Source organism: Hippichthys cyanospilos, chromosome 4 (genome assembly GCF_059441005.1).
Source record: "Hippichthys cyanospilos isolate Australia breed blue-spotted pipefish chromosome 4, RoL_Hcya_1.0, whole genome shotgun sequence".
NCBI classification, from domain to species: Eukaryota; Metazoa; Chordata; class Actinopteri; order Syngnathiformes; family Syngnathidae; genus Hippichthys; species Hippichthys cyanospilos.
The window spans coordinates 16,502,833-16,529,659 of record NC_142372.1 but is presented as its reverse complement, the minus strand read 5'-3'; the positions used below and the strand labels follow the sequence as shown (position 1 = coordinate 16,529,659).

The window sequence follows — 26,827 nt, the reverse complement described above, 5'->3', positions numbered from 1 at the left end:
CTGCACTCTCGCACCATGAGTGAGAGGTTTTTGATAACATTCATATCTGAAAGTCGCAAAGAAATGTTGCGTATATCACCATGTGTAAACTTACGAGCACACATTTATCTGGCATTTTAAGTGTTCAGCATCACTTTCACGACAGAGCATTTCAAGACTACAATTTACACAAGTGCATGTTTTGTAATTTGTGCCTTTAAAATTTCAGGGTGGCAGAAAATGTTGCCCAAATTTGGACGGCCGTTTGAGATTAATATTTACTAGAAATAGGAAAAATCTTCAAGACTACACAAAATCATTAAAAATGGATTCATATTTCTTAAGACGGGTTATTTTGGTTTGCTTCCAAACTGAACTACTGAAACAAAATTATCCAAATACTTTAGATTCATTTTTACATCTATCATTGTACTCGTATTTTGCTGAAACTCTGCACTTGAGCAGTGCTACCTTTCAGTTTGACTTAATTTAAAATACTAGTGAGCATGACTTATTTAAGTTATAGATCTCGAGGGCGGCAATCCTGCACGTTTTTGAGACTTCTGTTATGAAAACTCTTCAAATCATTAGCTCATCAGCAGCTCCGCAGGTGCTTGAAAATGTTCCTAATCGTTTGAATCGGGTTTAAGAGTGCAGCATCGAAAACATGCAGTTTAGCGGCCGTCGAGGATAGGCGTTTGAGACCCTGATTTAAATCATTTAAACTACTAGCATTACTTTTGTAAAGTCAAACTGACATCTGCTATATTTGTGATCTTATGCACAGAAAACATGGCTGCATAATCAAAAACAGTGGGACATAAATTCCCTTAGCTTTTTTTGTTTTTAATGTTATATAGATGGTTCATCCATACACCAACCAAAAGCTTGAGATCTTCACGATAAGTCCAATTGTACATGCTTCAGTAATCAATTGTACTTTTCAGTGCTCACAAACACGTCCTGTAGCCATATTTAACACCAAGAGCAGTCTCCTCTTGTAGAAATGTTGTTTCCATGTTGCCCCTCGATCCGCTATGTATGCAGACAAGCAGCTGTCGCGACTAATGAGCTTACTTTAAATAGTCTTCAATTCTTAAAAAAAAAAATGCAGTCTGATACAGGAGGCTATGAGACCTGAACAATATGAAAGTGCTAGACATTAATTTACAGAGATCAGGCATCACATAGCGCTATGAAGTATCCAATATGCTACATATGAATATAGCTGTTGATGCCTTAGAAATGCCTGTTTGCTTTTCAAGGCTATTTTGAAAAAAAAAAAAAAAAATCAATAACCTTGGCTTGTATATACATAAACCTTCCCGTTTATGCTGGAAACAAACAATATCACCACTACCAGAGGTAAAATCTTATTACGGCCATGTGGCTGAGACCGTGATAATGTAATATTTAGTCCCATTATCAATTTAGGCTAATCCTCCAATTTCCTTTAAATGGGACCCCCCCCCCCCTCCCCCAAAACAAACAAAAAAAAAACAAAAAAAACAACCAGAAGCGCTGTCACCATGACAGCCCTCTTTACTGGACTCCAGAAGACAGTGTTGTTCAGAGCATTTTCTCTTGCATCGTGCTCAAGTTGTTGGTTTGTTTTCCCCAGCCATCGGTTGCATTTGGGTTGCTCTCCCATGTCTTCTCGTGTTATTTTCCCCATTTCATAAGATTGAAGAATGACTGAGAAGAACCAGTTCTGGAACCACTACTTAAGGGAACAACACAAGCTTTTTTTTTTTTCACTTCACTACAATCAGTCACAGAGTAATAAAAAGTGGAGCAGGTGACTCAATTCATTCCGGGAGCGGTGCCTCCAAAGTCAAAAGTAGGCGGGACCACTGGCGCTGTGAATCTGTATCCGCCGTGCTTCTCGATCATCTTGGATTCTGAAAGTTAAAAAATGGAATGTGACCACAAAATGTTAATTATTACTTATAAAACATGCACATACTCTGGGAAAAACGATTGCCTAGTACAGTTTAAAAACCACTCACCATGTGCTGCCCGTCTCTGATCTGCAAGTGTGCCAATGTCAACTAGTTGTTTGGCTTGTTCTTCATCGAGCGCTTGAGTTAGTGCCTGGTACCACGCCGGATCACGCGTCTGGATATCTGCGCACGAGTGATGCTCAATGGTCAAAAGACAGGGACTGCAAGTGAGACAGCTATTCGGAGTGGCTGACTTACTCTGTAGTATGGCTTTAAAGATCTGATACTCGTCCACCAAGTTGTCTTCGTCGTCTACAGCTGTAGTGTAGCCTTCGAGTGCCGTCTCCTCCGCATCGTCTTCCTCCCAGTCTTCGTCGTCTCCGTCCTCTCCTGCCTGCTTGGCCAGCATCTCCAGGTATTCCTGACCTTCCTCGTCAATGTCGTCTTCGTCACTTCCCAGCTCGGCTGCAAACGGAGCAAAGGTTTAAAATGGGCATGGGTGACTACCAAATTACACCTTGTAAAGCATCTGAGGCCTTTCCGCCCTTTTTCATGCTGACTGCTAAGTTTGAGCTTCTTATATTTTAATACAAATTTTGATGATTTCCCTTAGCTAAGTTAAAGTTCTTTTTCAACAGTGCTGATGAACACAAGACAGATATCACGCAAAATGCAATATGCATTGTAAAGCGTTTTAGTTTTAATCAGAAGTGCCGTCATTTGTGGCGGCCACGTTAGGACGTGGGAGTGTCATTGCAGTACATTGGGTAGGTGCTGCAGTAGTGACAGTCTTTCACTCAAATATAAATACTTGTACTCCTAGGTGCATCACTAGCTATATGATAAACAAATACCGTCAAACTTAAAGCATACCATTATCGTCGTCGTCATCGCCGTCTTCGTCGTCGTCATCATCTTCATTTTCATGCTCTGCTCGGCAGGCGTACGCCCTCTTGAGTCCGCTAAAAAGCAGGATAGCTGCTGGTAGCAGCTGACCTCCAACCTGGGTGACAACCTGTGGCCTGTGATCGAGGTCAATGAGAGCACAGAGTCCCAGGATGCACATCTTCCTGTCGTGGAGGCTGTTTGGAAAAGCAGGGCGACAAAAAAGAGGGATGATCTAGACATACGCAGAAAAAAAAAAAAGACCCAACTATCTAATTAGGGTTGTCTTACGGTCATTTCAACATTTTGATTTTAGTATACTTTTAACCGCTTAGGACAGTCTTCTTGGCTGACATACTGCAAAGCTTGATGTATTAGCGTATTGAGTGATTCTTGATCCTTACCCAAGGAAGCAGTCGACATCTTTGAGCCATTGTGTGATGAAATGTTTCGTGATTGGTTCTGTGTGATTGGGGAATCGCAAATTCTCCAAAGTGTTGAGGAGCAAAGTGGGGCTGTAGTAAAGTGCAGCAATGGCCACTTGCAAACACATCGTTCTCAGCTCACTGGTCTTCACCTCCCGTGTTAAACGCTCCAGTGCAACAGTCACAAACAGGGGAACGACCTGAAATTGCACAAATATAAATAAATAAACATTTGGGCATTGTATACGCATTGTGTAGATTAACCTTTAGTCGTGTAACCCTTATGTATGTCTTGAAATGTACTAGGCATGGGCCGATAACCGTGATGACGGTTTAGCGCGGTGTTACGGTCACTCGAAGACATGATATGTTTGCTTGTCTAAAACAATAAATGAGCCCAATTTTGATGTTGCTCGCTTCTGGGTGATTAGATAGAGCTTTAAAATCAAGTTGTTTGTATCTGACTGACAAGATGACTCAAAACGTGATTTGAAAAAGTAAAATTAGTAAGTGCCCATTTTTCATCAAAAACACAAATTTATGCTGAAACCAGTCAAAAGTGTTCTCTGTATCATTTGAAGAGTTGCATGTGATAACAATCTTATTTATTTTGAAAATATACCACATCATAGATTTTAGAGCAGGGGCGCCCAAACTTTTTGTTCTGAGATTTACTTTTCCAGAAGCCCGCCTCCCATGCTCTACCAGGGGTAGGCTTATAATGACCTATGATAGGTGGCCAATACAGCCTGGCAACCTACATAATTAATTAATCACTCCTCTTTTGCAGTGATATCGCGTAACAAAAAGTAAAATGGCAGGATACACACATTTACCAGACAGTAACTACTAAGGACTGGACGAGATCGACTTTCCCCCCCGTCTTTCTCCTCCAATGTAGTAAAACAGCCAAATTGTTTCAGAATAAAGAGTACCATAACAAGTATTGCATGACACAAACAGCCTTGGTATGGTTTTATTTGAAGTTCATCCCGGAAACATGGTCGCAACAACGGTCCACTGGATCTTTTGCTCCCAGAGAGCAGCTACCAATGTGAACACTTTGTGACGTGCTCATTTGTTATTTAAATGCAAAGTCATCCTAGAATGCTTTGCGCAACTATGTGCAAGCAATTTATTTATTCCATTCATATTTAAAAAGCAAAATAACACAAAAATCTCTTCATACTTATTTCTGAACATTGTTTTTTACTTTAGGTCTTGAGTTCATGAAACCCTGACACTGAAACGCAGCACACCTGCCATGCTAGCTAGACACTTTCAATGAGGAGAAAGTGTTGCCCAAGGTAACTATACTTTCAATGAGGAGAAAGTGTTGCGCAAGGTAAATATACTTGCCAGCACTATTAGCAGCTGACGACACTAAAGCCCTAGCACTCACTAATTCATTCCTGGGTGATTGTATGTATGCTTGCTGTCTTATTTTCTACCTTACTGCCAAGCCAAGTACATGGCAATTTAAACTTCTCAAAAATGTTGATGATTTAAATGGGTGACAAACCATAACCCAAAGTGACAGGTGACACAGGTGCTGCTGATTTTGACGACGGATTAAAATGACAGACCAAATTTACTGTTCCAATCTTGGTCCGTTGTTTTAAAAATGTTTGTCAGTCGGTGGTCTATTGGCAAATCAATTAAAAACCAAATAGAATGTCAGTGTACATTTTTAGCTATTTGTACTAAACACAGTACACTTTTCTTAACGTATCAAACATGCATTTTGTTTAAAACAAAATGTCTTCAATGGAAAGAAATAGGGTTGCGATTTTAATACAAAAATATTTTTGCTCAATGTTATTATACCGTCAGAATCTGTTATTGACCCATGCCTAAAATTAACCTAAACCAACCTCGTCAATACCTCGACCTTTGCATTGCAAAATGATGACTTCCAAAAGCTTGGCTGCATGGCACTCTGGATCTTCACCAGGATCGCCTGTCAGGATCTTGGTAGATTTAAAAACAAATGTTTAACCTGTTGTAACAATACAAGTCGCTTATGAACACTGAGTAGTGCAGTAATTTACCTTTTTACACATGTCATACATGATTTCCAGATATTGAGGGGTTGACAGAAGGAAGTTTGTATCAACTGTTACATAGTTGTGAAGGAGAGGCATCATGTCTGGAATGGAAACAAAAACAAAACTGGTTTCAACCATGGTGAAGTTTAAAACAAAAAACTGGAGTGGATCTAGAGTATTGGCCGGCATTGACAGGTGCCACTTGTTCAAGGGTGTGAACCTGTGAAGTAGTCAAATCCATCCTGTTGGAAGACGTCATACACCAGTGGAAGGAGCTGCCACATTTGCTGTGACACCTGCTGGCAAGTCAGGCTGTGAGCCAATGACAGGATCTCCTCGTAAAACTCTGGAGGAAAAAAAAGAAAAAAGAAAAAAAGTCACAAAATGAAAACAGGACTTCCTCTATCTGTATAAATCCAGCACCAAGCCTGCAACATGCCAGTGTTTCAAACAAAGCACGGACAAAATGTGGCTCTACAGGAAGAACTGGCCACAACTTACCCATTACATGTTGTTGCAGCACAGTGGCAATCACCTGCAGGCAGATTCCTTCCAGTTGCTGTGTGATCTGCACAGTTAGAAAATGGTGTCAAGTTGAGATCTGATTTTTTTTTTTTGGGGGGGGGGGGGGGGGGGGGGGGGCATGCACTGCTGGAAGATTTTGAAAATGTACTATTTAATGCATGCGTGTATGAGTCTTTTTTTTTTTTTTTGGGGGGGGGGGGGGTTCAGCACAACTATATACCATATTAATGTCATAAAGAGGGATGGGAAAAGATTACTAAAGATTTCTCTTGCGAAATTAGAACGCCACAAGATTTTTCATCCCTGCACAGCATGAGAGCTATGTTCTTTTGGCTGTTATTTATGACATGGGGTACAAAGGAGAATGTGCTGCTTGTTAATGCTCTGCGGGACAGTAAAACACACCGCCAAGTGTGGTAAGACCTTCAAAATTGTGGTAAGTCATTACTTTTCAGAAGTGCATGCTTTAAATAAAATTTTTCCTATATACATTTTTCATTTATGATGTTACATGTATATTATGTATAAGTAACATTTACTACACCATTTTGTTACCAAATTGTTTTTACGAAGGGTTTATACGCACTAGCTAACAGTGTTGAGAGTAATGCATTACAAAAGTAATTACTGTAATTGCATTACTTTTGCTGTAACGCGGTAGTGTAATATATTACACACGAAAAATTAAGTAATATTGTACTCTTTACAAATGAGAGTAATGTAATACATTATAATGCATTTTTAGTCCGAAAGTTGTATATTGGTATACGTGTGGAGTAAAAAATATTCATAATGGATTAAACAGTCAAGTTTTTCTACTCAAGGCTTTGTAACATCTAAACAACATTTGGGCTTTGTGTGCCTGTGCTTGCACAGACACATTGGCACCGATGCCTGGAACTATTTGTAGGTCCTGCCTGAATGAGTGTTTCAGAACACAGTGAGAACAGAGCAGGTTCCAAGGAGTTGGTGGGCGGCTTAAGTGTGTTGGCAAAAAAAATGACATTAAACCAGAGGAAGTGGTACCCAGATAAGCCAGGCGCATGTGTGTGACAACGCGTAGGGAGCCTGCTTCGAGGCTTTGCTGCTTACCTCTTTGTGGTCCTCCACCACACTCAATAAGGTGTCAATGGTGTTGAGGATGCCCATAGCAGTCACAGCCTTGTCATCTCCTCCTTCCTCATCAGGCCCAGTCTGAATTACCTGATTGAACGTCATAGCCTGCCAGAGAGCAAACAGATACTTGTTTTTTGGAGTATGATTGCAGCTTTTGAACATAGAGTATCCGTTTACAAAAGCGCTGAAAAATTGGTTTTGCAAATTTAAACAACATTTTTATGGGATGTGGCTAAGGGCAGGTACCAAGGTGTTTTTATGCACTCTTTCCCCCTGGGCTCATTCCTGTGGTGCCAATTTATTTCTACAGATTGATGCAACAAAAGCTTGCTGCAACATCAGTGAGGAAAGCTGACCACTGTGAACCTTTGTGGAAGATTTTGCATTTTAGAATTGAATTTTTCATCGTACTTGATTAATCAATGCAGTACTATTTAGGTGCATCTCTAGCTTCGTTCTATCATTAGTCAATTCGGACTTTTGGCTTTTTAAAAATTAAAAAGATAATAATAATAAAAAAAAACGGGTGCTTACCAGGTGCTGAGTCATCTCAACTGCAATAGGTGTAACCTCCTCGCTGTATTCACAGATCATTTTCTGTATAACGTTGGTGAGGTCATCGTTTTCCGTTTCCCTGACAATGTGCAGCAATGCCTGCATTACTGGCCGAATGGAGGGGGTGATGTATTCTTTGGCTGAGAGGGGGGAATAAAAAAATAAATAAGTCACGCAACAAAGGTCAGAAAAACGTTAAATTCCTGCTTTTTTAAAAAAAAAAATTACCTTTGTCCTGGTTGCTGATGAGAACCTGCAGGGCAATGGCAGCCTCCACCTTCACTGGCATCTCGTTATCATTTATTAGACATAGACGGGTGAGGTCGAGAGCATTTTGTAGGTTCTGCTCACTTTTGAACCTCACCTCACAGAAATACTGAATCACCCAGCAGGCCTACAATAGGTTCAGTAGACAGGTAATAACATTTTAAATAAAAGGGACTTAACACAAAATTATCTAAGATGGAAATTGCGAAGGTATATTACTTGTTTTATTGAGAATTGATCATAGCTATTCATGCACAAACCACAATGTTCAGATGATCACTTACTCTGGCTCTCATGTAGCCCAGTACGCTGCGGAAAAGGGGGAAGACGTGACTCTGCAGCATGAACTCCATCTGGTCCTTATAAACCTTTTTCTGTGTTGGTGGTAGGAGAAGGAGGGTGTCAAATCGTCATGCTACTCAAAGCAAAACACTTCACACTGTAGCTTTAGGATGTATAACTTCCCAAAAATGATTTGACATTAAAACCTCAAATGTGACTGGGTTAAAATCCTACATTGAATATATTGCCGAATGAAAGGTCTTTCAAACAAGTTGACAAACTAAACTTACTACAAACAAACTATTGAAGATCCCTCTAGGTCAATAAACCACTCAAGAATTTATCAGGTAATCTACATTTCCAGTTTTGCAACCTCGATTTAACTTGCAGGCAATCACTTATGTCAGAGTGACAAAGTTTGCCAAAAATATTGTCAGGGCAAGTCACTTTTAAAAGTGGGTTGGGATGCAACTTACCTTGAGCAAGATCTCTGCCAGAGAGCCTATCATGTGGAGGGCACCGTCTTTTTTCCTGGGATCAGTGGCAGGATTAGTGAGAATCTGGTAGCAGAAGCCCATTGTCTTTTGCAGCACCTTAACAGAGTAAGACAAAATCATATTGCTGCCAAAAATTCATTAAATGTGTTGATTGAGCCATTCCGAAGATTCTAAAAACTACAGCATACTCAATGACATCAGGAAGTTAAAAAAAAAAAAAAAAACTCAACTGACCTCCTTTCGTTTATTGCAGGCTGTAAAGAGAAGCGTCTGGGCGGCTGTCGTGGGAGAAATGAAGTCCTCAAATACATCTGAGGGGGATAAATGTTATTTCATTGGTTACATTACTCATCAGTGAATCAATTAATTGCTTAAAGATTGATACTGTTTGTAGCCTGGTTGGCTTACCAAACTTCATGCGAATGTACTCATAGGGGTCATCTTTCCAGCGCTCATCATCAGCATCTGTGTAACACATGAGGGGGAAAACCACATCCTGAATGATGCTCTGTAGGACAAAGACAGAAGACACAAGTCAGTATCATTGTAGCATAAGAACAGAAAATAGTTCCAGGTTTAGGGTTTCCATTTTTATTACTGAGCATTATAAATATTAAGACTGGGCAATCGTTCATTCATCCATCCACTTTTTACAGCAGCTTATCCTCTAGGGTCATTGGCTTGGTGGTGCCTATCCCAGCTATTTACGGGCAGTAGGCAGGGGACATTGAACTGGTTGCCAGCCAATTGCAGGGCACACAGAGACAAACAGCCATACACATATACAATCACACCTTAGGGCAATTTGGAGTGTCCAATATACCTATCATCCATCCATGTTTTGGAATGTAGGATGGAACTAGAGAACATGGAGAGAGCATGCAAAATCAACAAGGGAAGGCTGGCGCAAGCTGGAATTGAACTCTGGGACTCTGAACTGTGAGGCGGATGTGCTAACTACTCTTCCACTCTTGCGCCATGGGCGAACTTGTATAATCAAATCAATGAGCAAAACATGCACATTATAATAAATACAAATATTGTGTCTGACATTTGTAGTCTTTCAACGCCAATCCAATTGTTAATCTTCTGTTCCCGAAAAAGTTTCCAAAGGAAAAATTCTGATGGCTTGACGTTAATTGTATAGTGATCCTTCACTATATCTCGCTTCACCTATCGCGCCCTCAGTACATCGCAGACTTGTTTTTTTTATTTAAAAAGGGGGGGGGGGTTCTAATTTCTAATAAGTTGGAATTTCAAGTGTGAACTGTGACTTTTATCATGTTTTTTACAGCGTTCACTTTGACTTTTTGTCGCTGCTAATATGGCAACAGATGAGGGGATGTGGGGAGGAATGACAGGATTTACTGTATACGGTTTAATGAATCAAGATTTAATTAATGTACTGCACTAATATTTGTCTGAAATATGTAGTATGACGACTTCACATAAAAAAGAAAGAAATGCAATTTTTTTGTTTGTTTAAAATTCGGGGGGGGGGGGGGGGGGGGGGGGGGGGATATATCACTTAGCGGTCCCAATTAACTGCAAAAAGTGAGGGCTCACTGTACCTGAATGTGTGGTTTGAGGTTTTTCCATGTTAGAGCATGAGCTATCCCCTGGTTGATGTAGTTGAGCGTCTGCTGCAGTACTCTGGGTGCCACATATTGGTTTTTCGTGTATTGGGACAAGACTTTCAGCAGCACCTAAAAGCATATAAATGAAAAAGTCTTTAAAATCATTATCAGTTCAATGTTTGGCCAAAGAGTAGCAGTGTCCATAACAGCTCTTGGACCATACCTGCTGTGCTGGCACTGCATATTCCTTGAGGAACAGTTCTGCAAATTCTGTGTACTCTTTGGTTGTGTTGCCTGGGCTTCCATATCTACAAATGAACTAACTTGTAACATTTGAAAGTGACATAACATACATGTTAAGACTAATAAAATATATACCTTTCGAATAACCGTGCTAAGATGTGAAGGGCCCACTTCTTACACTTCCACCAAGGCAGCTCGGGACGCTCCTCTTCATCAACTTGCAATGTCTCCTGAACCAAAAACAGCCAAGCCAGTGGATAATGCACAGACATGCCCAAGAGATCATTTGTGATTTTTCAGCGACATGGAGAATAATGCTCTCACCGCGGGAACATCTCTATCCACTACAGTCTTGAGAATCTCCATCCACTCTGTCAAGTTCTGTCTGTTGATGAGTTCCAGGGGTAGGTTATACTGAGCACAGAGGAGGAAAATTCACTTTTAATCATTCTCACCCACATCTGATCAAAATTGGTTTATCCTTAACGTCATTTTAATGTAGAACATTCAATATTCAGCTTTTCCAGCACTTCATATTTGTCGCGGTGAATCTAATATATCATTTTTACTTCAAAACAATAAGTGATAGTTTTAACCATAAAAGCAAAATGGTTTTCAACAGCACAGGGAGACAACACATTTTTTGCATGGACAGGTTTCAATATAATTGTCTTAATATATACTGTCAAATGTGAGGTCACATTTAAATTAATTCCTTCATCTGAAAAAAAAAAGAAAAAAAAAAGGAAAATCCATACATCTATCTGTGTGTGTATATATATTACATATATATGAATTCAGGTTCTACTGCAACTGTGATATGATATGTAATAAAATACATGTGTGGCCTGATGCATTACACAGCTTTCAGTGGAGAAGAAATTATTTTATTTAAAGAAATTACAAAGATTAGATTCCTTCTATCTTGCTAAAGTTGTTAATTTGACGCCAAACTGTTGGTGCGTCCTGTACAAATACCATAATTTGACCCTCAAATTATGGCTGCGTCCGATACTCTTATACACAGGCGCGTCCTATATTTGGGGAAATACTGGAATCTCCACCTCTTTTGTTGTTTTTTTTTAAAAAAATAATCTAAGGTTGACTGTGAGCTATTTTTTTCTTTTAATTTCCTAAAGTTCAACGCAAGTTGAAGCAATTGAATCTAATTTATTATCTTTATACATTGCCAAATAAAAATGGCTGGCAGTCAAAATTAACATTAGCTAGCAACACTACCATTTAGTTCACAAATTAGATGTGTAATAGTGTCCTTAAGGTTACTTATAAACGGCTTCAAAAATATTCAAGATATTAGTACCTTGATAACGATATATCGCCCAGCTGTACCTATCATTATGAATAAATTCCTTCAGAAATAGTGGGGGTGCACCTGATTTTTACACTCCTAAAAAATAACTTTATAGGTCTTTTAAAACTCTTGAATTTATGGTAACAAAAGAATCTATATTCAAGCTTTCAAAACAGCATGTTTAAGTATCCCTGACACTCACCTGGAAAAGGGCATAGAGGATTTTGAAAATCTGTTTCTGTATGAGTACGGAATTGGGGGAGTGGTCTGGGAGAAGCTGGATGAATCGGTCTTTCAACATGGGCATGAAGATGTGCATGGCAGCCACCAAAGGTCGCCTCTCCTCAGGCTTCTTGTATCTATTTGAAACGGACAGGTCAGCATCAAATATGAAGGTGGACTCCCGTTCTTAAGGTACACTGACTCACTCATAGTTTTTCACCAGCTGGTAAAGGCAAAGCAAGATGCCAAGCCATCCTGCACCATTGTCAGACTGAAGGTAAATGCCAATTTTGTCCACAATGGTCGTCCACTTAGCGGGATAGTCATGCTTGATCATGTGGTGGATGCATGTTGTCAACTGGACCCTGTACAAAACAAAAATGGATGATAATAAGAATTTGACATGTTAGCATGATAATAAGAATTTGACATGTGAATCTTCACAAGTCCAAGTCAGAAATTAAGTTGGAACAATTGAAAGCCCACCAGTGGATTTGTCTCCACTTAACCACTAGCGGTGAGTATTAATACTAGTGATGGTGGTAGGCTTTAATAAATTATCTCAATGCATTTTTCCTCATTGAATGTGATGTGAAAATTTAGACGGTTTGTCACTCAATCAATTTTTTGCAATCATTTTGAGGTATTGCATTTTAATTGTAGGGTTCCGAATTGTATTGAGCTATATTTGTTTGCTATACCAGATATCACAGTTTAGCGAATAGGCAGGAAAAGATGAGGAAAACATATTTGCTGACATTAAGACTAATGGGACAAGTTTTAGGAATGATGTACTGTCAAAGTCACCTAATGCGCTCAGGTGAGTGGATGATAGCCTCTACTATGGTGTCTCGAATGAATTGTCGGTCTTCATCAGGGATATTGTTGACAGGCGTCTCAGTAGAAGAACCATCTCCACTACACCAGTGCTGAGTTATCATGTTCTTAAGGTAGATAACACCTATATTGGAATAGGTAAGAAAAAAATTAGGAGGCAGGACAACTAACAAACATAACACATATACATTGGAAGATTGAAGGAATGTCACACTGCTGACATTCGTCAACGACTTTCAATGGGGAGTCAAGATTCAGACTTTAAACCAGATTAAAAAAAAAAAAACTTTACATTTAAACATTAGTAAAGTGACTGCAGATAACTTGTTTCTGGTATTCCAGTGTTGACTGATTAATTAATACAAAAACTAGATCATGTTCAAGATTATAAATTATAATTGCTTAGTGGGACGAGCAAAACAGAAATTATATCGTTGGGCTACTTGACGTGTTACAAACTGTACAGTGTGCTGGCTGCTTTTCGTATTCATTTCATTGTTTGATTCAATTGGACTATGCTGTGGCGTTGCTAGATTAGGTTTGCTCAACACCATCTTCAGAGTCTCTAGAGACCAAATGCCCCCCCCATGCAATGACATCATGCAGGCGTGGACCCACACCAGTCAGCATGGCGGGAAGCTGGCACAGATTGAGTCATATAGGGTACATGCCGTTTTCTGCATCTTTGTTGAGGCCCTTTCAGCGCGATTTTACCAAAGTACATTGCAATCTTATTATTTGTATTTGCACTCTTGCTTGATAAAAATTGTTTAGGGCCATGGTCACCAACGTGGTGCCCACAGGCACCAGGTAGCCAACAAAGATCACACGTGTAGCACACAGGCCTCTTCGGCAAATAGCTTACAAATGATAGAACATTGGCGATTTTCTATGAATTTTACAAACAATTACACATACGTTTATATTACATATTACACTTGATTTACATATTTACTACAGCTGTCCCTTAATTGTGAAAACTCATTAACATGATTGGTGTCTTCACATAAACTGGTAGCTCTTCGTATTACTCAGTACCAAAGTAGCAGCTCTCACTTTCAAAAAATGTTGGTGACCCCTGTTTTAGGGTGACAATTCTGGTCTTCCTGCATTGGTTCCCTATATATTCATGAATTCATTTGAAGATACTTCTATTTGTTTACAAATCCTTAAAAGGTCTTAGCTGGTGGAGCTTCTTCACCCCCAAATACCTGCCGGCAGCCTCAGGAATGCAGATCAGATGCTAATGGAGGTACTGAGGAATAAGCGGCGCCTCAGAGGGATTCCGAGGGGGCCATTCACTTTGGAGTGGTGTTACGTTATGTTAGGCCAGTGTTTTTAAGCTGGTGTTCCGCATGATTATTATTATTATTATCATTATTATTATTATTATTGTGTTAATTTTTTGGTCTATTGGTTTAATTTGTTAACTTACTGATTTCAGTGTGATGTACACTATGTATGCAGCAATACTTTCCTTAAAATACTGTATAAATAAAGTTGAGTTGACTTTCTTTGGTGTCTTGCTCTCTGTACGCTTTCTCTGAAGTCCTGTTTCCACATCACTTAAGTATTGAGCAGAACAAATGTGCTGCACAGACGAGTTGTACATGCCAAATGGACAAAATTCTTTTGACAACCACCTCACTGATAATGTCAATTTAGGACGTTTTCACTCAAGGAATGTTTATATATAAAATATTTGCGCATACGGTAGGGGGATTTCAAAAGCAACAGGAGCAGATGGTGTCCTTTCATTGGTGACGTACTGATTATTACTGATGGCTTTTGAAAAATTCCCACATTGTTTAGCAGAGCTTGAACAAGTAATGATGGTCAGATTAACTTCTGTAATTTTTATGCATCACAGCCCTTCAGTTTTTGAGGTTTAATCTATGTTACTTTAAACACAATTGACAAAGAAGGTAATAACCATTATAGCTCGAGAGACTCACCTGCTTGCCTGACTGGCAAATCCAGCTGATCAGTCATGGTGATGCGCAGCAGGGTGGATAAAAAGTTTACCTGGGTGTGACCCTGTAAATTGGACATAACTTAACTTGCAATCACTTATAAATGTTTATATATATATATATATATATATATATATATATATATATATATATATATATATATATATATATATATATATATATATATATATATATATATATATATATATTATATATATATTTATTATTTTTTTTTTTCAAGCAATATAACCCAACCATTTTTTGTGTAGATGGCACAATACAGCTCTTAATTGTTTGTGGATTTAAATTGAGAAGATCTATGGTATATTTTAAATATTCACCAAGAAAGCCCATACATTCCAACATATAACACTGCTTGTTCAGTCACTACCTGGCCATTTTCCATTAAAAAAAAACATGCACACACACACACACACACCCATGACTAAGCACAGATCTGTATTTAGAAACGGTACACTTGAGCAGGACGCCATCCTCCCCCAGACAACGTGCTTTTCACTAGCTACACAACATGATGACAAGTATAGAATTTCAACCAGTACAATGACAAATTTGGACTTTTTGCCAGCTGCATAATGGTCACAATCACAGTCATAATGAATCACAACCATGTAAGATGGCTGTTATCAGAGAATAAGCCACAACTTATATTGGGTGGCAAAAATCCTGCTACTTTAGGACATCCAACAGTTCAAGTAAGGTTGGACTGCCCTCACATCGTCAACAGGACAGCATAGGGTTGCATCATGTACCACTACTAAAAAATACTGACACCTCGATGTCAAAAATCTTCAGATGCAACATCTTTTTACCGCCTGTATTATTAAGAGGACTGACCTAAAGCAATATATACAATTTATAATGCCAGTGAATGATTATGAAAATAAAATTCTCTTGACTTTTAAGCCTGGCATGACTAAGAACCTACTCACAACAGTACTTTCAACTATAGGCAGGCGTCACACAGATGAGAATACACATTTGTGCTTTACTGAGCATTGATCACAATTTTAATTAGTCTATAAAGTCTAATATGAAGTTTCAAAACGAATAAATCAGAGGGGGGAATCAGAAATGTGTCCTGATATACCCAGAACCACATTTTGTGACAAAAGTCTTTCAATATTGTACTTACAACAAAAAAATATACATCAGCGGTAATGTCGCATTTTATATAAAATAATGTGAACATTCAGTTGTTTCCCCACAATTCGACTGTTTTTACCAATGTTTTAGGTGTTTAAAAGTATATGTTATTGTTGTATGACAGAATTCAGTAAATCTCGACAACAACAGCGCAAACAGAGGGAAGAAGAAAAATGTGCACTGGCTATACACGCCGACGTTATTGTGACAATTTGCCTTCCTTCATTTCTTCAGGTATTTCTCAAAGCAGGCGTCAAGGGGCACTGGTTATCCTGACAGCGCTATAACTGTATCATAACTTTTATTCATTTTCGCAACTCCATAGACATATAGTTAGGAGCTGGCACATGGGTCTAATCCAAATAACGTTCTTTGTTTATCTACCTGACTGTGGAAAGCATATGTGCTTAAAATAAAAGACTAAAAAGCCAACATTGCCCTGCCCGAACCAAAACTTTTCTTATCTTGACGTCAACCATACTCGAGCCAAACTCGCGTAATCAAACACTTCCCAAGAAATTGACAATAAAAGGTTTCTTTAAAATATCGTCGTAAATGATTCGCAGTTAGTGTATGCTGAATTTGAAGAATAAAATGTTTTTCGGCGTTGAATCCACATGTCATTGCTCCTTGGCTTGTTAGTGACACGTGAGCAGCGGCAGCGAAGTAAACCCCCGCTAACTTGGCTCATCATTAGCCAAATAGCTCATGTAGGTTTTCGGTGCGGAAAATTGAGACTGTTCGCCAAATTTTTCACATTTTATTTATGCGCTTTACTTTAAACATTTACGTGCTAATCTAGTGTGTCCCTTTAGCGGGGGAAAGAGTGGGGCGGGGGCTACACGATGAGGCAGCTAGCTTAGCATTTTATTAGCAACACAGCTGGCTCATTGAGCTGGCGATAAACGAAGAAGACAAAACAGCTCGATTGTGATTTGAGGCCGTTATGTCGTGTACTCGCGTTGTGTCACTACACTAAAGAACGAAAGAGTGGGACGGTCACGGCAACCAATAAGAGCCCAGCCTGCGCGATCGCACCATCTTGATGTTGTGAGCCGAGGCCCGATGTGAGACCGCGCCATCATCAGCCACCAAAAAGCCCAAGTTGGAAACATTTACCTCGCTCAGTCGTCTCTCCGCCGCCTCACGCAGAATGGGATCCATGGTGCCCCGCAGGGCCTCGACCAAAGCCTCGGGATCCATAGCTGGGAGGGGGAGGAAAAAAAAATCTTGCTTGACTCGGATTGAGGCTATTTCAGATGTCTTATCAGCTCCCAGGCACTGCGCACATGGACGCACTGCTCTCCAGTTACCCGGCGCGAAAGGAAGAAGCGAATGTAGGACCCGGATAGATCAGCGCAAAATGTGTGTAACCAATTTCCGGCTGCGCCCGCTCGCCTGTGGGAATTGTAGTTTTTTGTTCCCTTTAAATAAGTTTGTCAAATAACCGAAGTTTTGCATATTTTTCCCACAATTAAAAACAACCAACTATTGAATCATCCTTTGGTTAGGTTTTGGAAAGATGAAAACATTTTTATCTGTGTATATTATTCTCCCATAATAATAAAACAACGTGTTTTTCTACCGGATGACTTGTTCACGGTGAGTAGACTGCTGTTGGAAAATGCGCGATAGCACAAAAAAAGGATGACTAATGACTAATTTCAAAGCAAATGATGTAATATCCTTCATGATGCCATTGTAAAGTGTCTCGTGAAAACACCAGTTGACACCTTGAAGCAAAGAACAGTGGGTAAGTCAGAGGGTGTATTAGCTCTAGTCGTAGGGCTTCATATTAGTGGCTATTTTGCTAACCGAACGAAATAATTTCAATAATAAAATTAGACATGTTAATAAAATAGGTATTTTATTTTCACGCGTTATTTCAATTATTACTATTATTCTCTTCATATTCATGTCATATAACAACTTCCGCATTTCTGAAAATAGATCAGATCATTCAACATTCTCAAATATGCGTGAGCTCTGTAGTGTTACAGTATTGTTCGCGTATTAAAATTTATTATTCGACTCACCTCGAATTATTTTCCACATTGCAAAATTTTTACTATAAACGACTATGCTGCTCTGGCAACCCCACTACTGCAATCCCAACTCGAAAGCATGTGATACGCACTACAAGCTTGCTGGATCCCTTTTTTTTTTGCCTCATTAGTAAGTCATATAATAGGCTAGTACTGTCAAAGTTGTCCTCAAAGTGTGCAGAATTACCATTTAGTACTGTAAGGTGATGGAAAGCAATATAGGAAAATCATTGCTCGTTGTTAGTGTACATTTAATTAAGATATTAAAGTCGAGCAGCTGGAAGAATAGGACAACTACTTGTTACTATAGTGCAGTGTTTCTCAAATAGTGGGGTGGGCCACTCTTTGGCTGGGTAGGGTTATGAGAAGTGTAATTGTGATAAAATAAGGCTTGGCATCTTTTTTCAGGCACTTTGATGCACTCAGGTTTTTATTCTGTTTAGACAAACCTTTAACATGTACATGCTGTAAAAAAGTAGTTAACTGTTGTTGAACGTTTCATTTAGATTGCTTCATCCCTGTGTCAATAATAAAAACGATACAGTTTGAGGTATATGTATACAGTTTTTGTAGATTATCTTATTTATGGTCGGCGTGTTAAGTCGGGGGCGTGAAATGTTTTGTCTTTCTTGGGGGAGCTTTGCAAAATATAATTGAGAAGCACTGCTATAGTGACACAAGCCTTTACAAGCTTGTTGACAACTGTGAGCTTGTATAAGGCACAGCCTCTGTGATGGCTACATTATAAGTCAACTTTATTTATAAAGTCAAGGAAATTAGAATTGAGCGCTCAACCATCAAGTACATCAGCCTCACAATTAACGGATCCGAATTCAAATCCACCTCGCTACGGCCTTCCTATTTGGAGTTTGCATGTTCTCCCCGAGCCTGCGTGAGTTCTCCGGGTTTCCTCCCACACTCCAAAAGCATGCATGTCAGGTATATTGATCACTCTCAAATGTCCCTGGCTGTGATTGGATGCGTGAATGATTGTTCGTCTCTCTGTGCCTTGCAATTGGCTGGCAACCAGTTCAGGATGTCCGCCGGCTACTCGCCGAAGTCAGTTGGGATACGCACCAGCAAGCCTTATGAGGATAAGCGGCCGCAAGCTCAACCATCGTAGTGCGTGTGCCAATGAGTGTATTGACAATGTGCTCCAGCTAGGGGCGCTGTTTGTACGGGGCCATTGTACGCCTTATGCTTGGAAGCGATGAGAAAGGCTCGTCCGGTTTAACGCGTCTTCCCCCGGTAGCGTGTTTGTGTCTATCGTTTCGCCGGCTCACAAGCACATCGGCGAGACCCAATAGTTGTGTCTCAGAAAATGGCCACAAAGCGGCGAGATACGGACGGCTTGATTTTCTCACGGGAGGAAGTGAATGCTAATGCTAAGGAGCCTATAGCATTGACAGGTATGCTTGTCGTGACTAATTTAACAAATAACGTCCGTAAGTAAAGTGTTATTAAGTGTGTATTAGAATTCCATGTTCTCTCAAATTAGCGCTGATGAGAAATGTACTTTTGGCTTCGTTCGGCTAGTTGAATGCGGCTACTAATGACTATTTGAAACCTCCGTTAGCTTAGCATAAAGACTGAACCAGTGCTGTCATGTTGCAGTGGCCGGTCGCTGTCACGTGATAATTGGTGTACGGCAAAATTCAAAGTCCAGTCCTCGAGGGCCTATATTCTTATTGCTTTCGATAATTCACCCTCCCAAACACACCTGGCTCAAATTATCAGAACGATTTTCATCTCCCACGGAGCTAATTGATGAGCTGATCAGTTGAATCAGGTGTTCTGGGGAGAGGAACCTGGAAAACACGAAGGACTCCGGCCCTCGAAGACCTGAGTCTGACACTTGTGGTGTACGGCGGTTAACGCATCTTTCCATATGGCGTGATGTATTTTACGACTCGAGTGCTGTCAAGTACTGTACGAATACATTGTTACTGTACTTAAATTTATTTTTCAATTGTACTTTCTGTTTATTTTATGGCGACTTTTTTTCACACTGCAATGTCATTTCGATTCTTTGTCAAAATAGTCTAGTTGCTTTTTTCAAGTTCAGTGGATACATTAGGTTTCTTTTCCTGTGATAAATTGAAAGTTAATATTATTTCCCTCCTTTTTCCCTAAAGATATGTACTATAGGAAATCTTGCTAAACCCAAATTGACTTTATACAGTTGACCTCCCATATACTCTGCAAATTTGCATCTTGTTTTTTTGGTCATTATTTACATTTTTATATTTTTTCTGATTTTAGCCACATTTTTCCTGTTCGTTGAAAACGTTTATTGATTTTTTTTATCAGCATTGGTAGGAAGAATTGTTATATACAATTCTTTCTGTTTTATGTGTCAGCAGCATGAGAGAACTGAATGAGTACTTCATTTTCCAGTCTTGTTTTACAACATAAATAACAGAACTCAATATTCAACTGTAGAGTGTGAGTGCTTTTGCCACCTTTTCTGGTATTTGAAGCGTTGCAGATTAACACCTTACTTATAGCTATAAGGTAACCCCACAGTGCAGGGGGACGTGCGCTCATTAAATGGCTGTTTGAGTCTGGCCGTGTTTGCGTAGCAAGCTGTGACAAGTCTCAGAAGTCTTCAAGAAATTATAACTGGTGAAAAATCCAACACGCTTGCACGCAACCCTGTTGAGGATGCATAGAGGAACACACAATATATATAGATGAATGCACAAGTGGACTTATAAAAATGTGGACCATCCGACCTCCAGTGATAGGGCCTACTTGACAGTCATGGGTGGCCACTGTGGAGGGACTTTTTTTTTTTTTGGTAGTGCTGCTCATTCTTAACTTCATTGTCTGAAAATATCTGGACAACTTTATGGTCACAGATCCTCACCCCAGATAGGCAAAGAGCAATGTGCGAGTTGGTGCGTCCTCCCAGACTGGATGTATGGAGCTGTGTACCAACACACTTACACATTATTTCATTCTCATAAAAATCAGCAATGGAGAGACTGATTTACAAACGGTACAACCTTCAATTTGAGGTTGAATAACGGCAACAGTTTGAGCCAGGAGAGAATTCAATCACTTTCATTTCACGACTATTGAAGAAAGTAGAACGATGTGGACATCAACATGTTATAGGGAACAGGTTATGTTTGACTTAGGATGTTCCAAACCAGCTTTCATGGGGTATGGATGGTGTGAACCTGAAAATAGCATTTACTATTCATTTTTGTTGAAGTGCGCATACAAACTTTATTGATGCAAATTGTTCTTGTTGTACAGGCAGCCATCATGCCGCAGGGGGGTCAACACGCATGTCTCTCTTAATTCTCCTTGCTATCTTCACCTGCTCAGCCTCATTTATGTACCTGGTCTATAGGAACTTCCCAGAGCTTCCAGAGTAAGTTGCAGTTCTGTTTTACTGTGGTAACACACTTCAGTGTAGAACTACTTGTTTTCACACATTTTTTTTAGATTTTTAAAATTTTAACTTAAACTTCTCAAGTAGTTTTTGAGTTGGCACTTGTTGTGGAAAATTTGAAAAACACTGCTTTAGTTGTCTTTAATTTCAATATGTATGAAAGAATGTCACCTTGATAAGCTGTTGCATTTCACTGCTAATCACTCATTGGTTGAGCAGATTTGTCATTACTTCATCCTTAGCTCAGTATTCGCATTTTTTCTAACGATACGTTTGTAGTACATGCCAAAGCGTTGTCTTTTATTATTGTTTATCGTTTCAAAGAAGAAAGAAAATAAATGGTGTTTTGTACTATTAACTTTGTTTGCCGTCTATCTGTTGAGTCAGTTGTGGTGGTTTCATTTCCTATGGGATGGGTCAGCGAACACATTTGATGTCACTGGAATGTATAAATCGGTAGGGCGTGCTTTTCTTCACAATAGTACATTGAACTCACACCAAATTTTGTATTGATGGTCATAGGTTCAGTGTAGAATCGACATTGACTGTCAAATCAATCAACGAATGAATGATCAATTTAAAAGAACAGCAAAAATAGTATTTGTTTTTATTTTCTTCCAGTGATGAAATGGAGAAAATCAAGGTACCCAAAGACATGGACGATGCCAAAGCTTTGGGAACTGTATTGTCCAAATACAAAGACACCTACTACAGCCAGGTCTTGGTGGCCTACTTTGCAACTTATGTTTTGTATCCTCCAGAATTTGTTTTCTTTTATCCCCTTTCACTTTTACATCGAAAGGCGAATACATAGTTGTTTACACTGTTGTTGTACAGTATTCTAGTGTGCCATTTTACAATTTAAAAAAGATCTGTGTTATGGGAGAGGCTAGAACTGATTCATCAAATTTCCCTTGAACTTAATGGGCAAAGATGTTTTAAGGTGTTTCTATTTTGACTTAATGTGGTCATGGAATTAACTGTACTCATATCCCGAGTCCTCATCGCAGTTCTTTTTTTTAATAAATGTACGGTTTAATGTGGTCATGGAATTAACTGTACTCATATCCCGAGTCCTCATCGCAGTTCTTTTTTTTAATAAATGTACGGTTTAATGTCTTGAAAAAAGATATACCTTGACACCCTCCATTAGCCTCCAGACCTTTGCAATCCCTGGATCGATTTTCCTCAGCATCTTGTCCGGATATCTCTACCCTTTCCCCTTGGCTCTCTTCTTAGTCTGCTTGGTGAGTAATACATATTATTTCTATGAATATACATTGATTTTCAAGATACACATTTTCATGTAGGCCCTCTTGAGTTTGATATACCCATCCAATTCTCAATTAGCACTATTAGAATGTATAACAAGATACAGAAAAATGTCAAATGGTGGGGACTGAGTGCAAACGGCAACAGTATTTTTTCCTGTGCCAGCTAGGAAATCTTTTGTGTTTCAGTCAATTATATCAAGATGAAAAATTTAGCTGTCATATGTGTCTGTCTCTCTGGCAGTGCTCTGGTTTGGGGGCTTCTTTTTGCTACATGCTGTCCTACTTGGTTGGCCGACCCATCGTGCACAAATATCTCACGGAAAAAGCCCAAAAATGGTCACACCAGGTAAGAACGAATATGAATGGAGATGAGTATAGGATCCATGTGTGCCTGTGCAGTTTTAGTGGTAGAAAGGTGGCTGCCCCATAATTTTCAGTGTGTTGGCAAGTAGGCTCCCTTTTGTGATTTGTGGAAACATAAAAAAAAAAGAAGTCCCCATTATACAGGAGTACCTTCACTTACAAGTGACCCCTGACCTAAGGGTTTTTTAGATATAAGCTGGCAAGCACACAAACCGCTGTTGGTTGCCATTTTGAGTGTAATTTTTCTGTAATGTTTAACATACAACAAACATCACACATGCATGTAATCAAATCACGTAACGTAAGAAAGGCAGCTGTCTTAACACTAATAGAAGACCGTGGTCCTGAAAAGAATCAAATCTGTCCAGATTTTTATTAAGGTGCTATTTTTTATTTATTTTTTTTTTTTTTACAAATGTTGGTCATGATGCTGATACTCATACAAGACGTTTTTTTTTTTAGGTAGTATACAAAGTTGACAGTAGACACTGATAATACATTGATTAGACATGTAACCATCAATATTTTGTCTTTCACTATCAGGTGGATAAACACAGAAGCCATTTAATCAATTACATCATTTTCCTGAGGATAACTCCCTTTCTGCCCAACTGGTTCATCAATATCACCTCACCAGTCATCAACGTGCCTTTAGGGGTTTTCTTCGTTGGAACCTTTTTGGGTAGGTGTTCAGGATTATTTTTTTTTCTATGTTGTGCCAAAATAACATTTGCCTCCTATTTAATGAAATCGCTTGTGTTATGCACAGGTGTGGCACCGCCATCTTTCGTTGCCATAAACGCTGGTACAACACTGTACAAACTGACAACCGCCGGCGAGGCCGTGTCCTGGAACTCTCTGGCTGTGCTTGCCGTCCTCGCTGTGCTTTCCATCTTGCCTGTCTGCTTCCAGAAAAAGCTGCAGCAGAAACTAGAATAGACCACAAAAGACCTCAGCATGTGATTTAGAAGCCGACCCCAACTTAACAACCCCTCCCCAAATCTTTTCGCCTCAGGACATGTGCCTCTCGTTCACGATGGACATTGGTCACAGCTGTTTGAAGTCCTAGTGGGAGATTCTCCGCCAGTAATATGATGAACATGGCTCAACGGCATGGTCCTCACAAATGGTGGCTTCCTACTGGTGTTACGCACATAGTGTCATGTGTTCTATACCTTATTGATTGTGCCACATCTTACGGAGTGTCAAAGGGGATAACATGTTTCTGTCGCGCAGGAGACAGTATATGGTGTGGACGAATAGAGTTTCTGGCCTTTTGCCTCTGTGACAGTTCATGGCTTAAACTTTCTGGGAAAGACCTGAAACTTACTGATCCACACTACAAAACCTTCACAAGAAAACTTTCTGGCATGCATGAAGAAAATTTGTGTCACCCAAAAAGGTGTCTGCCATGTTAGATGAACTTTTGGTGCGTACAAGAAACATACCCCCCATACCTGTTAAAAGGGAACGCAAGTCAAAAATCTTTACAATGTTCTATACTCTATATATTATTTGCATATCCACCAGTCTAAACATAGCATTCTGATTAATATTGCATTTGATGGATATAAACTAAGCAGCAAAATTCTCTAGTTTTTACTCATCTTATGGGCTGGACATTTTGCCTTTTGTTGTTGATTGAAAATGACATCACAGTGCTTAAAGGCACAGCTTTTGAACGTCGTCATGACCAAAATTAGAAAACGGGTAGCTATAGCTGTTATTACCTTAAGGTGGATTTTTCTGCTCTATTCATATTCCACAACAACAAAATTAATCGAGTGCCGTGTTTAGAAGTGTAATGATGCACGGAATATATTGTAAAGATTTTTTGTTCAACTTTGCTTCCCCTTAAAGAGGTTCTGTGACATCCGTAAGTGTTTATTTATAAGTTTTAAATGCACTATTTCTAGGAGGATATGACTGGTTTAAAATATTAAATTGCCTGCAATTTGCTAGATATTATATTATTTCTGCTTGCTAAAAATAACATCCCTTCAGAGCGACATTCACTGCTGAGGTATTCCACTTCAGTGAATGACATCAACATCCTATTTGTAGCGCCTCAGCGTTCACTCCCTGTTATGTCTTAGGTTGTTTTTTTAATTTTATTTCTGTCTTTACAAGAGCAATAATTACCACTGTTTTTAATTGTATCAAGTATAGTACTGGCTTTATTTAATGTGCTTTGAAGAAGTAATTAAAAATGTACAAGAGAGCAAATGTAAATGGTAGAGTAAAAACCTCATTGAGATACATCTTTTGTTTGAGTTTCTACCTCTAAATGCATCTGAATCCACAGCCACATACCTTTTAATTTAATTTTTTATTTTATTTTTTGCCCCTAACTAATTGACAACATAAACCATGGGCGCACTTATTAACCCTCTTTATTGGAATCTGGAGGATTTTATGTCAAGTCACAGCAATGCTCCCAGCACAGTGCCAATTGATTCAAGTTTGCATCGTAGTTGAGGTGAAAAATGACTGATTATGACTTAGTGTTTTTTGGAAGGCCAAGAATTTTGCCCCATCATATAACTTTTTGCTGCTTGTGAAATGTACTATAGTAAATGTTGAAGTAAACATGCATACAACATCTTTTTGTATGACAATTTGTTGAACAATTTAAAGGTTTTTACTGAGTGTTTTCACAGTTTTTATTTGATCCCCTTTGTCCAATGAAAAGTCTTAACACCGATTTATGCTAATTACTGTAATAGCTTCCTAAAACAGGATTTTGAATGAGTAGACAAACACAAGTGGATAAACCACTTGTTGTGGATACATGTAATGTATGAACATTTCCTGTCGTATGTGTTCTTCACCAGTGTTTGGGGACTTCTTTTGTTTCTCGCTGTGAGGACACTGTATTTTACAGGGTAATTGAAGTGGTGAATTAAATGTCTTAAATGTTGTTTCAAGATCAAACCTGCATCTCTTCTGTCATTTTTGTCATTAGTATATCAATAGTGAAAATGAACGAAGCCAATGATTATTTGTTTCTTTGCCGGAGTTAAATGCTATGACTACGTTGTTGTGTAGTCAAACAATTCTTGCAAACGAAGAAGCTAATGCGCCACTAGGTGGCTACACTAGCTAATGACCTGCCCGGCACACACACGTTTTTTTTTCTCGGATTTCGTTAAAGAATTGTTCATATTTATTTAATATGCACTAATCGGAGCAGCGCTCCTAATTTCGTTGTATACCCGTCGTTATACAATGACAATGAAACTACGCTATTCTATTCTACTCTATGAAACACTGCAGATTTTCTTTAAAGTGTTTTAATGGGGGAAATCGCACTAGAGTGTTTTCCATCCATCCATTCATTTTCTACCACTGCATTGTGGGGCCGGATCGCGGCTGTAGCATCTTGATCAGGGAAGCTCAGACTTCCCTCTCCCCGATATTTAAACAAAATATACAGTCGTGACAGTGACAGTTTGTTAGATTGAGGCAATGTGGCAACGGCGAGGCCAGCATGCTTTTTTAATCGCTCCTTGTAACGAGTTGTTTCACGTACAGGTGACCGACACACGAACAAATGGACATAAAAGTATGAACGCGAGTTCAAGTTAGGAGTAAGTGCGCGAGTGACTGATAGGGCGTAGGTTGTGATCTCTCTTGAGTAAATGTGCATCCCGTTACCTCTCGGGGCAATGAAACAATTAAAGAGCCTGTGTCAATCTTTAATTACGTACGAGGGCGGTAATATTACATGCATTCTTCAGCCAAAAATGTTGACAACATCTTTTGAAATTGACATATTACATTGATCACATTTTGTTGAAAATAAAGGAAACAAAGTATAGCAAATTGTAAATTCAGTGGACAATCACCACCTGTAACTATCAAGATTTCTTATGATTTAAACCAGCGC

General features: G+C 39.2%; 2 protein-coding genes across 8 annotated transcripts; one reads left to right on the top strand and one right to left on the bottom strand.

Moving 5' to 3' along the window:
- Window positions 1-804: 804 nt before the first annotated feature.
- On the bottom strand, window positions 805-17,436 carry ipo7 (importin 7). The gene is made up of 25 exons (XM_088412823.1): window positions 16,973-17,436; window positions 14,669-14,750; window positions 12,684-12,837; window positions 12,083-12,241; window positions 11,857-12,013; window positions 10,667-10,756; window positions 10,478-10,572; window positions 10,323-10,407; window positions 10,094-10,228; window positions 8,931-9,030; window positions 8,757-8,833; window positions 8,502-8,618; window positions 8,028-8,117; window positions 7,705-7,870; window positions 7,456-7,616; window positions 6,898-7,026; window positions 5,782-5,848; window positions 5,501-5,626; window positions 5,284-5,381; window positions 5,107-5,202; window positions 3,212-3,432; window positions 2,796-3,004; window positions 2,181-2,387; window positions 1,989-2,105; window positions 805-1,880 (listed from the first exon to the last, which is right to left on the bottom strand). Exons 1-25 carry the CDS (start codon window positions 17,054-17,056, stop codon window positions 1,783-1,785), a joined length of 3,120 nt encoding a protein of 1,039 aa, XP_088268949.1. The 5' UTR covers window positions 17,057-17,436; the 3' UTR covers window positions 805-1,782.
- Window positions 16,834-25,872, top strand: tmem41b (transmembrane protein 41B). Of its 7 annotated transcripts, none has more exons than XM_088412828.1 (8): window positions 16,834-17,218; window positions 21,163-21,280; window positions 21,689-21,757; window positions 21,923-22,051; window positions 22,455-22,548; window positions 22,817-22,921; window positions 23,482-23,620; window positions 23,708-25,872. In XM_088412828.1, the coding sequence occupies exons 2-8, from the start codon at window positions 21,195-21,197 to the stop codon at window positions 23,875-23,877; spliced, it is 792 nt and encodes a 263-aa protein (XP_088268954.1). In that variant the 5' UTR covers window positions 16,834-17,218; window positions 21,163-21,194; the 3' UTR covers window positions 23,878-25,872. The 7 variants fall into 7 exon arrangements, with proteins under 7 accessions (XP_088268954.1, XP_088268956.1, XP_088268953.1 ...); XM_088412827.1 differs by lacking the exon at window positions 16,834-17,218 and adding an exon at window positions 17,481-17,606; XM_088412826.1 differs by lacking the exon at window positions 16,834-17,218 and adding an exon at window positions 17,617-18,837.
- Window positions 25,873-26,827: the final 955 nt, after the last annotated feature.